This window comes from Lutra lutra, chromosome 13 (genome assembly GCF_902655055.1).
Source record: "Lutra lutra chromosome 13, mLutLut1.2, whole genome shotgun sequence".
Lineage (NCBI taxonomy): Eukaryota > Metazoa > Chordata > Mammalia > Carnivora > Mustelidae > Lutra > Lutra lutra.
The window spans coordinates 32668577-32681464 of NC_062290.1; the positions used below are offsets into that span (position 1 = coordinate 32668577).

A 12888-nucleotide genomic window follows, 5' to 3' on the forward strand; every position below is an offset into this window, starting at 1 on the left:
TTAAAAACCAAAGAGACTTTTGGCTACAAAGAGACAAAAACAGAGGTAAAAAATTTTGAAACATTAGATTCTATTTTAACTATGCCTTGTACTTGAAGGGGAAAAAGTCACAGATGGAAACATTTCATTGAAAGTATACCCATGACAGTGGAATTTAGCCAATCTCTTGAGGAACAATATAAACAAACATTAAAACAAAAAATTAAACTACAAAATGTTGAGACAAAATTGAAGTATTTACCTGAAATTCTGGTACAGCAGATGACTTTGTAACAGTTTTCCTCTTCTTTGTGATTGCTTTTTTAGATACGGATTTTTTTCCTTTCAAGATTAAAAGAGAAAAGCTTCATAATACTGTTTATAGCACTTCATTAACAAAAACCAAATTACATAGAACCTTGAAAGTTAAAATATAACTAACAGATGGCTGCTAGTGAGTCAAATAAAAATGATGAATCAAAACAAGCCCCAGTAAAAGCAAACATTAAACTATAACTACCTGTAACAGACATATTAACAAACATGGGTTTCTTGACATATGAACAAACTATCAAAATCTGCAATGAGCTGCACGGTATCAGAATTTATTATACTAAGACTTGGCAAAAAAAAAAGTCACATTACTTCTGCTCAGTTAAAATCTACTTCACAACTTAAAATGAGATTACATAAGAAAAAAAAAAACAAAACTTACCTTTTAACAATGACGTCCATAGTCAGGAACTTGCATAAAACTACACTCTGAAGACTATGGTCTAAAGCCAACCTAATGTGAAAATCCTCTCAGCAGCTTAGGAAACAAGGTTTTTCTATTCCTTTAGCTCTGCACTCACTTAATTGGCTGCCTTTGGAAGTATTCAATAACCAGTTTTAAACAAAGTAAAAATCTCCCTTTAAAAAGTATATCCAGTCATTTGTGCAATCAGAAAACACTGGGGAAAATAAATCTACATTCTTTTTTTTTTAATTTTTATTGCTTTTTATTCCAAAAATATATGTCTAAAGTAATAAAAAGGAAACTATCAGGCACTGGAAATATAATAAATCTACATTCTTAAAGAAATCCAATTCATACCACACATTGAAGCATATCTACTCTGTGTATCTAACATGACAAAAGAGAGACATACAGGCACATAATCACTATTTTTAGAAAGAACATCTTAAAGTATGTTTTGTTTCCACTTGCATATAGCAAACTCAATTAATAAACTGATTGTTAATTATTCAACAAACATGAGATACAGGGCACTGTACAATTTATAGAGACAACAAAGAACTATAAAATGGAAATCCTGTCCTCCCGGAGCTGAAAATCTATGTAAGGGAATAAAAAATTAATTAGAAACACTTAAAAGTTAACTTTATTTCACAATCATTACTAAGCAAAAATCAGCTTTAAAATTACTATTTTTTAGAAGGGAAAATGAGTACACAAAGTAACTCTGTTCAACATAATCCCTATTGCTCCTTTCTAAATATTTTCCTATACAGATATGATCTTCTATGTAAACGGTCATTTGATTGCAACATGTTATTCAACTTGTAGGCACAATTCCAATTTACAATTGTATTTTCTCCTGTATTCCTTTTTAACCATATCATGGAACTATAATTTGATTATCTCTAATTCTGACTGTAAAAATGCATATATACTATGATTGAACTACTGCAAATTTTGAGTTGCTGAGGTTCACATGGATTTCACTGTCTCGTTCTAGTATCAACCTGTCATTTGATGTTTACTTTTAATTAAAATAACCCAACATATGCATACTCCTCATCACTGTTATTTGTTTCTGTACTTAGACAGAACCTATACCACAAGTAAACTACAAAAATAGGTAAGTAGGTGGTCTACTTAACCAATATTCAGGAAGAAATTATTAAATTCTTGGTATCTCTATAATAAAGCTAGAGTAATTGATTTCTAAACTGGGTACAATAGGTACCTCCCAAGGGGTCGCATGAATTTGGGCAGAAGATTGCCTTTCTTCTATACACTACCTTTACCCTTTTTTAAAGTTTATAGGAAAAGATTTAATGGCCCTACTAAGTCTGAAAAAGATATAAAAAGAATTTAAAGGAAATGAAATCCTTCCTTATCCCCCAACCCACAGCACTGCTCTAATTAGCTTTTTAAAAATCATTTGATTTTATATTTATTCATAAGCACAACAGAGGGTCCTTGATACTCCCAATAAATTTCACAGTGTTGCCACATAGGCACTAAACTCAGGTACTAAATTTTCAGTTAACTCTAGAAGTCACTCTTATTTTTTTTATTGCGTTATGTTAGTCACTATAAAATACATCATACATCATGAGTTTTGTTTTTTGTTTTTTTTTTTTTTTTGGATACAGTGTTCTAAGATTCATTGCTTATGTACCATAACCAGTGCTCAATGCAATACGTGTCCTCCTTAATACCCACCACCAGGCTACCCATCCTCCCACTCCCCTCTAAAACCCCCAGTTTGTTTCTCAAGTCCATAGTCTCTCATGGTTCATCTCCCCCTCTGATTTCCCCCAGTTCACTTTTCCTTTCCTTCTCCTAATGTCCTCCATGTTATTCCTTATGCTCCACAAGTAAGTGAAACCATATGATAATTGCAGAAGTCACTTATTTTAATGGATTAAGCAGGTGAAGTGGTTACTGGATATTTCCTTTCACTATGTCATTAGGATACTTAAACGTGATGAAGTAAATGGAACTAGTATTGTGTCGTGATTTTTAAGTTTGAGTTTTGGAACTAAACTACCTAGGTTTGAATAACAGTTCTAATCACCTACTAACTGCAAACTGCTTTATGTCCTTGTGCAGTTTATCTATAAAACATCTACTTTCTTTGTGAAAATTAAAGAAATTAAAACATGTAAAGAGCTGGGGTGCCTGGGTGGCTCAGTCGGTTAAAGCCTCTGCCTTCGGCTCGGGTCATGATTCCAGGGTCCTGGGATCTAGCCTCACATCGGGCTCTCTGCTCAGCGGGGAGCCTGCTTCCTCCTCTCTCTCTCTCTCTCTCTCTCTCTGCCTCTCTGCCTACTTGTGATCTCTGTCAAATTAATAAAATCCTTAAAAAAAATGATTAAAAACAAAAAACAAAAAACCATGTAAAGAGCTTAGACTATTGTTAGGTACACAGTTAAGCGACCAGTGTTAACTGCTATTATCTCTCTTACTAAGCCATGATGTTAAGGGTCCAAACCAAGTATTACCTTTTAACCTTCTTCAAATTCTTTTATTAACTCACTTCTTGCTCATATGTCCTCTGTGCTACGATTTTACTTTGTACATACATTAAATAACACATCATACAGTATAATAATGATCTATTTATGTTTCTTATTCTTACTAGATCGAATTGTTGACAATAGAAATCATATTATTCATTTTATATTTACAGCATTTTTCATACAGAAGTTATGAGAAATGATTTGTATATAGAAGAATCTTAATTTTCAACAGAAATTTCACCAGTCTGGAGACAGGAAAAGGAAAGCAGGTAAGCAGGTAATTGTTCATAATTCTTAGGGTCATCTGAGTCCTTTTTATTTTTTAATGAAGAAAACACTGATGATAACTTAAAATAATTTACACATTTCACCAAAGTTTCACAACATGACCTAGAAGTGGTAGTAAGAACGTTAACATTTGAGACTCTATTATATATATATCAGACACTTAGCAAGATAATTTAAATAAATTACCTCAGTTAATCTCAAAACAACCCTCCAAGGTAGGCAATACCTCATTTTAATGTGGAATAACTGAAGATCAAAAGATTACTTAACTTATTCAAGTGTTACACTTTAAGTAAGCACCATAACCAGGGATTCTAACTCCAAAGTCCAAGTTCTTTCCATTATGTAATTCTACCTCTCGAAAATCCTGGTTACCATTTATTGATTCCTACCCACATGCCAGTCACCATGTTAAGTACTATGCATTTGGTATTCCAATTACTCTTTTAATGATTACAGCAAGGTAGGATTACCTCACTTTTCACAAATAAAGAAACAGGCTATCAATACGTAAATAAATTGATGGAGGACTTGTAGCTAAATAGGCACTGAGATAGATATTTTTTTTTCTAAAGATTTTATTTATTTATTTGATAGAGATCACAAGCAGGCAGAGAGGGAGGAGGAAGCAGGCTTCCTGCTAAGCAGAGAGCCCGATGCGGGGCTCGATCCCAGGACCCTGGGATCATGACCTGAGCTGAAGGAAGAGGCTTTAACCCATCGAACCACCCAGGCGCCCCCTGAAATAGATATTTGCACTAGACTTGTCTCACTTTAAAACTGTGCTGTTTTTTTATGAAAAAATATTGCATTCTTTCAAAACTTCTGCAGGGATGTAATCTGATTCTGACAGATTTCAGAGCATCCCTTTTGATTAGAAGATTTACATGTGGGTGCCTGGGTGGCTCAGCTGGTTGGGCAACTGCCTTCCACTCAGGTCATGATCCTGGAGTCTCAGGATGGAGTCCTACATCCAGCTCCCTGCTCGGCAGGAAGTCTGCTTCTCCTGCTGACCTCTCTCCTCTCATTCTCTCTCTCTTCTCTCTAATAAGTAAAATCTTAAAAAAATAAAAAGATTTATATATACTATTAAAGTCTTCAGTCTACACCTTCATAAGAATTTGAATACAAATTTTCCTGTAGTCAGTAAAAATTGGCTCTTCCTTTTTATTATACTACTTTTAAAATGGAGCATGGGATACTACAAAACCATATAGCCTTTATTTGGTAATCTGTTTTTGTTCCAGGGCAAGATATACACAGGGCAAGTTACATACTGCCCCCCAGTGGGCTTCTGTTCCTCTAACACATGCTTGATCATATTCCAGGTCTTTAACCCCACTGCCCTAAGTCACCTGGTCCCGTAAAACAGAATACAATTCTCAGATCTAGGATTGTACTAAAGTCAGAAGTCAGCTTAAAGCATATGTGGAGTTCCAACACAATTCTTGGGCCTAAAACATAGACATGGGCAAAAAGTGAGTGTTAGCTTGTACCTGGAAAATAGATAAGGAAAACTTAATATGACCTAGTAATTAGTGCAGCCTAAGGAAGCTTTTCAAAAACTAGGTTGAAAACAGCTGTAGTAAAGGAAGCCCAACTTGAGAGAAAAACAATATAACTAAAAATATATTTCACATTATAATTTAGGCATAGAACTCTAGTCTTCTAGGATGTGGAGATACACCTCTTAGTTAAAAAAATTATTATCCCCAAACCAACTCTTCTTTCCTCAGTCTCTCATTCCTCATCTTTACTCTTCTCCTTCACTTGCTTTCCCTGCCTGCCCTCATTCTTTGGCCCCTTGAAATATTCAGAGACTTCAAAGCCCTCCTAGATTTGGCCTTTCTACATTCAAAAATTATCCTAAGGGGCTCCTGTGTGGCTCAGTCAGTTAAGCAACTAACTCTTGATTTCAGCTCAAGTCATGATTCTGGGGTTGTGAGATCAAACCCCAAGTTGGGCTCCATGCTAAGCATGGAGTCCACTGGAGATTCTCTCCCTCTGCCTCCCCACTAATATAGACAAATAAATCTTATCCTAACACACTCACTACCTTCTCAGTGCTTTTTCATTTTAGGAATCATAGCAAGTGAATGGATACTAAGATATTAATCACTATTAAAAATAAAATGCCAAGGTCATTTGTATTATTAGGGAATCTGGGAAGTACCCAGAATCTGAAGTCACAGAAATGGAATCTAAATTTGACGTTTTATTTACTAAGTGTGCATGTCTTGAGCAAATGTTTGTATACTATACAAGTTTCTGGAGTGTCTTATCTCTAAGCAAGCAATCTGACCTTTACAAAACAACTGATTTTTCTTCTGTTCTTCTTGCTTATAAGCAAATTTCTCATCATACCGGTAATTTTTTAACACTGTCATATAATTCAATAGGCGGCTGGACAACTATTTCTTTTTTTTTCCCTTTAGCTTAAATACTAAATCAGTTGTTAAAATTTGTAGTAACTCTCTTGAAAGTTAAGATGTCAATGTGATAGAAAAGTCATGTAATCATTCCTTATCTGGATTTAGAAATTTCCTCTTCCTAAATTTACCTTCAATTCCCTCATCTAAAGATCCTTTCTCCTAATCCTGCTACTTATTAGCTGTGTGACTGTGGACAAGTTAATAAACCTCTCTGTGCCTCAGTTTTTTAAATCTATAAAACCCATATATTGGGGGAGAATGATATCATTTAATGGAGTTTTTATGGAAATTAAATGAGAAAATATGTATAAAGGCTTAGAATAGTGCCTGACATACATTTAGCATTAGGAGTATTGCTTTCTGGAGGGGAAAGAGTACAAAGCATTAAAATTAAAGGACAAGGTGTTCTATCAGTTCTTTTACTCTCTTGTACCTTGGCATCTTGAGTTGGTTCTCTAAAAATTTTCCCCATAAATATACCCACAGTTAGGTTCTATAATCTTATCAACAAAAAACTGTAAAATATTTTACAGTAATGGGCCTGGATATGATCAAGTATTATACATTACATATAACATATGTAATATTATTTATATATATATATATATATATATATATATATAATATATTACACTGCTGTCTCAGTTATTCTGTATAAAGGAACTTCCTGATTTTTATACATTATGTCTTACTTTAAGCTCATTTCCGTGCACTGGGTACCTGGTTCAATTAGGTGTTATACCACCTGCCCGGAAAGAAATCACCCCACATTGGTATGTTGGTATGTTCTCATCATTCAAACAGCTTCTAAACCCTCAACTTTGCAACTGTTTCCTTAAGTTTTCTCTATGCTTTTTTTCAGTGACACCAGATTAATCATAACCCCATGCTTTTGCTCACATTAATAATCATTTTTCATTTATTAAATCCCCATTATTCTTCAGTCCTTTATCCTCTGTTAAACCTTCTGAGACATCTTATAGCACACATTGATTTACCCTTAATTTGACTTTTTATTCTGTTTTTACTACATACTTAAAAATTATTAAAACAAATTATTTACCACCTTTGAGTCTTAGTTTATTCACTTATGAAAGAATAACACTACTTATATATTTTAACCAGTCTAGAGGAGCTATCACAAAATGATTTCATTAAAAATAATGACCACTTGAGGGAGGAGTCAAGATGGCGGAGAAGTAGCAGGCTGAGACTACTTCAGGTAGCGGGAGATCAGCTAAATAGCTTATCTAAAGATTGCAAACACCTACAAATCCAACGGGAGATCAAAGAGAAGAAGAACAGCAATTCTAGAAACAGAAAATCAACCACTATCTGAAAGGTAGGACTGGAGGAGAAGTGAATCCAAAGCGACTGGAAGATAGACGCGGGGGAGGGGCCGGCTCCCGACGAGCGGCGGAGCAACGAAGCACAAAATCAGGACTTTTAAAAGTCTGTTCCGCTGAGGGACATCGCTCCAGAGGCTTAACTGGGGTGAAGCCCAGGCGGGGTCAGCGTGGCCTCAGGTCCCGCAGGGTCACAGAAGGATCGGGGGTGTCTGAGTGTCGCAGAACTTACCGGTATTAGAACAGGGAAGCCGGCTACAGAGACAGAGCCGAGGAGTGAACTCTAAACTCGGGGTTACCTTGAACCGGTCGCAGGCTCAGTCAGCTCGGAGCGCGGCCGGAGGCAGGGTGACGGGAGTCATTGGGCGCTGTTCTCTGAGGGCGCACTGAGGAGTGGGGCCCCGGGCTCTCGGCTCCTCCGGGCTGGAGACCTGGAGGCCGCCATCCTCATTCCCGTCTTCCAGAACTCTACGGAAAGCGCTCAGGGAACAAAAGCTCCCGAAAGCAAACCCAGCAAACCCGAGCGGATTACTCAGCCTGGCCCCGGGTAAAGGCGGTGCAACTCTGCCTGGGGCAAAGACGCTTGAGAATCACTACAACAGGCCCCTCCCCCAGAAGATCAATGAGAAACCCGCCAGGACCAAGTTCACATACCAAGTAGTGCAGTTTCAATACCAAGGAGAGCAGTGGAAATCCAGAGGAGAAGAAAGCAAAGCATGGAACTCATGGCTTTCTCCCCATGATTCTTTAGCCTTGCAGTTAATTTTTTTTTCTTTTTCAATTTTTTCTTTCTCTTCTTCTGCTAAATTTTTATAACTTTTACTGTTTTCTTTTTTAAGGTTTTTTAAATAGTTTATCTAATATATGTATATATATATATTTTTTCCTTTTTATATTTTTATAGGCTTTCTTTTTTTAATAGTTTCTTTTTTTTTTTTTCTTTCTGAACCCCTTTTGATCCCCTTTCTGCCCTCACGATTTGGGATCTCTTTGATTTGGCTAAAGCATATTTTCCTGGGGTTGTTGCCACCCTTTTAGTATTTTACTTGCTCTTTCATATACTCTTATCTGGACAAAATGACAAGGCGGAAAAATTCACCACAAAAAAAAAAAAAAAAAGAACAAGAGGCAGACCAAAGGCTAGGGACTTAATCAATACAGACATTGGTTATATGTCAGATCTAGAGTTCGGAATGACGATTCTCAAGGTTCTAGTGGGCTTGAAAAAGGCATGGAAGATATTAGAGAAACCTCTCGGGAGATATAAAAGCCTGGAGAAATAAAAGAACTAAAATCTAACCAAGTTGAAATCAAAAAAGCTATTAATGAGGTGCAATCAAAAATGGAGGCTCTCACTGCTAGGATAAATGAGGCAGAAGAAAGTATTAGCAATGTAAAAGACCAAATGACAGAGAATAAAGAAGCTGAGCAAAAGAGGGACAAACAGCTACTGGACCACGAGGGGAGAATTCGAGAGATAAGTGACACCATAAAACGAAACAACATTAGAATAATTGGGATTCCAGAAGAAGAGGAAACAGAGAGGGGAGCAGAAGGTATGTTGGAGAGAATTATTGGAGAGAATTTCCCCAATATGGCAAAGGGAACAAGCATCAAAATCCAGGAGGTTCAGATTACCCCCCTCAAAATCAATAAGAATAGGTCCACACCCCGTCACCTAATAGTAAAATTTACAAGTCTCAGTGACAAAGAAAAGATCCTGAAAGCAGCCAGGGAAAAGAAGTCTGAAACGTACAATGGTAAAAATATTAGATTGGCAGCAGACTTATCCACAGAGACCTGGCAGGCCAGAAAGAGCTGGCATGATATATTCAGAGTACTAGATGAGAAAAACATGCAACCAAGAATACTATATCCAGCTAGGCTATCATTGAAAATAGAAGGAGAGATTAAAAGCTTCCAGGACAAACAAAAACTGAAAGAATTTGCAAATACCAAACCTGCTCTACAGGAAATATTGAAAGGGGTCCTCTAAGCAAAGAGAGACCCTAAAAGTAGTAGATCAGAAGAAACAGAAACAATATACAATCACAGTCACCTTACAGGCAATACAATGGCACTAAATTCATATCTCTCAATACTTACCCTGAATGTTAATGGGCTAAATGCCCCAATCAAAAGACACAGGGTATTAGAATGGATAAAAAAAACAAAACCCATCTATATGTTGCCTACAAGAAACTCATCTTAAACCCGAAGACACCTCCAGGTTTAAAGTGAGGGGGTGGAAAAGAATTTACCATGCTAATGGACATCAGAAGAAAGCAGGAGTGGCAATCCTTATATCAGATCAATTAGATTTTAAGCCAAAGACTATAATAAGAGATGAGGAAGGACACTCTATCATACTCAAAGGAACTGTCCAACAAGAAGATCTAACAATTTTAAATATCTATGCCCCTAACGTGGGAGCAGCCAACTATATAAACCAATTAATAACACAATCAAAGAAACATATCGACAATAATACAATAATAGTAGGGGACTTTAACACTCCCCTCACTGAAATGGACAGATCATCCAAGCAAAAAAGATCAACAAGGAAATCAAGGCCTTAAATGACACACTGGAACAGATGGACATCACAGATATATTCAGAACATTTCATCCCAAAGCAACAGAATACACATTCTTCTCTAGTGCACATGGAACATTCTCCAGAATAGATCACATTCTTGGTCCTAAATCAAGTCTCAACCGGTATCAAAAGATTGGGATCATTCCCTGCATATTTTCAGACCACAGTGCTCTGAAGCTAGAACTCAATAACAAGAGGAAATTTGGAAAGAACCCAAATACATGGAGACTAAACAGCATCCTTCTAAAGAATGAATGGGTCAACCAGGAAATTAAAGAAGAATTGAAAAAATTCATGGAAACAAATGATAATGAAAACACAACGGTTCAGAATCTGTGGGACACAACAAAGGCAGTCCTGAGAGGAAAATATATAGCGGTACAAGCCTTTCTCAAGAAACAAGGAAGGTCTCAGGTACAAAACCTAACCCTACACCTAAAGGAGCTGGAGAAAGAACAAGAAAGAAACCCTAAACCCAGCAGGAGAAGAGAAATCATAAAGATCAGAGCAGAAATCAATGAAATAGAAACCAAAAAAACAATAGAACAAATCAACGAAACTAGGAGCTGGTTCTTTGAAAGAATTAAGATTGATAAACCCCTGGCCAGACTTATCAAAAAGAAAAGAGAAAGGACTCAAATAAATAAAATCATGAATGAAAGAGGAGAGATCACAATGAACACCAAAGAAATACAGACAATTATAAGAACATACTATGAGCAACTCTACTCCAACAAATTTGACAATCTGGAAGAAATGGATGCATTCCTAGAGACATATAAACTACCACAACTGAACCAGGAAGAAAGAGAAAGCCTCAACAGACCCATAACCAGTAAGGAGATTGAAACAGTCATCAAAAATCTCCAAACAAACAAAAGCCCAGGGCCAGATGGCTTCCCGGCGGAATTCTACCAAACATTTAAAGAAGAACTAATTCCTATTCTCCTGAAACTGTTCCAAAAAATAGAAATAGAAGGAAAACTTCCAAACTCATTTTATGAGGCCAGCATCACCTTGATCCCAAAACCAGACAAGGATCCCATCAAAAAAGAGAACTACAGACCAATATCCTTGATGAACACAGATGCAAAAATTCTCGCCAAAATACTAGCCAATAGGATTCAACAGTACATTAAAAGGATTATTCACCACGACCAAGTGGGATTTATTCCAGGGCTGCAAGGTTGGTTCAACATCCGCAAATCAATCAATGTGATACAACACATTAATAAAAGAAAGAACAAGAATCATATGATACTCTCCATAAATGCTGAAAAAGCATTTGACAAGTACAGCATCCCTTCCTGATCACAACTCTTCAAAGTGTAGGGATAGACAGCACATACCTCAATATTATCAAAGCCATCTAGGAAAAACCCACGGCAAATATCATTATCAATGGAGAAAAACTGAAAGCTTTTCCGCTAAGGTCAGGAACACGGCAGGGATGTCCGTTATCACCACTGCTATTCAACATAGTACTAGAAGTCCTAGCCTCAGCAATCAGACAACAAAAGGAAATTAAAGGCATCCAAATCGGCAAAGAAGAAGTCAAACTATCACTCTTTGCAGATGATATGATACTATATGTGGAAAACCCAAAAGACTCCACTCCAAAGCTGCTAGAACTTGTACAGGAATTCAGTAAAGTGTCAGGATATAAAATCAATGCACAGAAATCAGTTGCATTTCTCTACACCAACAACAAGACAGAAGAAAGAGAAATTAAGGAGTCCATCCCATTTATAATTGCACCCAAAACTATAAGATACCTAGGAATAAACCTAACCAAAGAGACTAAGAATCTATACTCAGAAAACTATAAAGTACTCATGAAAGAAATTGAGGAAGACACAAAGAAATGGAAAAATGTTCCATGCTCCTGGATTGGAAGAATAAATATTGTGAAAATGTCTATGCTACCTAAAGCAATCTACACATTTAATGCAATTCCTATCAAAGTAACATCCATTTTTTCAAAGAAATGGAACAAATAATCCTAAAATTTATATGGAACCAGAAAAGACCTCGAATAGCCAAAGGAATATTGAAAAAGAAAGCCAAAGTTGGTGGCATCACAATTCCGGACTTCAAGCTCTATTACAAAGCTGTCATCATCAAGACAGCATGGTACTGGCACAAAAACAGACACGTAGATCAATGGAACAGAATAGAGAGCCCAGAAATAGACCCTCAACTCTATGGTCAACTCATCGTCTTTGACAAAGCAGGAAAGAATGTCCAATGGAAAAAAGACAGCCTCTTCATAAAATGGTGTTGGGAAAATTGGACAGCCACATGCAGAAAAATGAAATTGGATCATTTACTTACACCACACACGAAAATAGACTCAAAATGGATGAAGGACCTCAATGTGAGAAAGGAATCCATCAAAATCCTTGAGGAGAACACAGGCAGCAACCTCTTCGACCTCAGCCGCAGCAACATCTTCCTAGGAACATCGCCAAAGGCAAGGGAAGCAAGGGCAAAAATGAACTATTGGGATTTTATCAAGATCAAAAGCTTTTGCACAGCAAAGGAAATAGTGAACAAAACCAAAAGACAACTGACAGAATGGGAGAAGATATTTGCAAATGACATATCAGATAAAGGGCTAGTGTCCAAAATCTATAAAGAACTTAGCAAACTCAACACCCAAAGAACAAATAATCCAATCAAGATATGGGCAGAGGACATGAACAGACATTTCTGCAAAGAAGACATCCAGATGGCCAACAGACACATGAAAAAGTGCTCCATATCACTCGGCATCAGGGAAATACAAATCAAACCACAATGAGATATCACCTCACACCAGTCAGAATGGCTAAAATTAACAAGTCAGGAAATGACAGATGCTGGCAAGGATGCGGAGAAAGGGGAACCCTCCTACACTGCTGGTGGGAATGCAAGCTGGTGCAACCACTCTGGAAAACAGCATGTTGAAAATGTTGAAAAAAAAAAAAATGACCACTTGAGCAGAAAA

At 36.8% G+C, this 12888-nt stretch overlaps 1 protein-coding gene across 7 annotated transcripts in view; it reads right to left on the reverse strand.

The window, feature by feature from the left end:
* KIAA2026 (KIAA2026 ortholog) overlaps positions 1-12888 on the reverse strand; it is a 142947-nt gene that overhangs the window by 45793 nt on the left and 84266 nt on the right. For all 7 annotated transcript variants that reach the window (XM_047701239.1, XM_047701241.1, XM_047701238.1 and 4 more), the window contains one exon: positions 242-321. In XM_047701239.1, coding sequence (XP_047557195.1) covers positions 242-321 — 80 coding nt within the window. The remainder of the gene's footprint in view (positions 1-241; positions 322-12888) is intronic.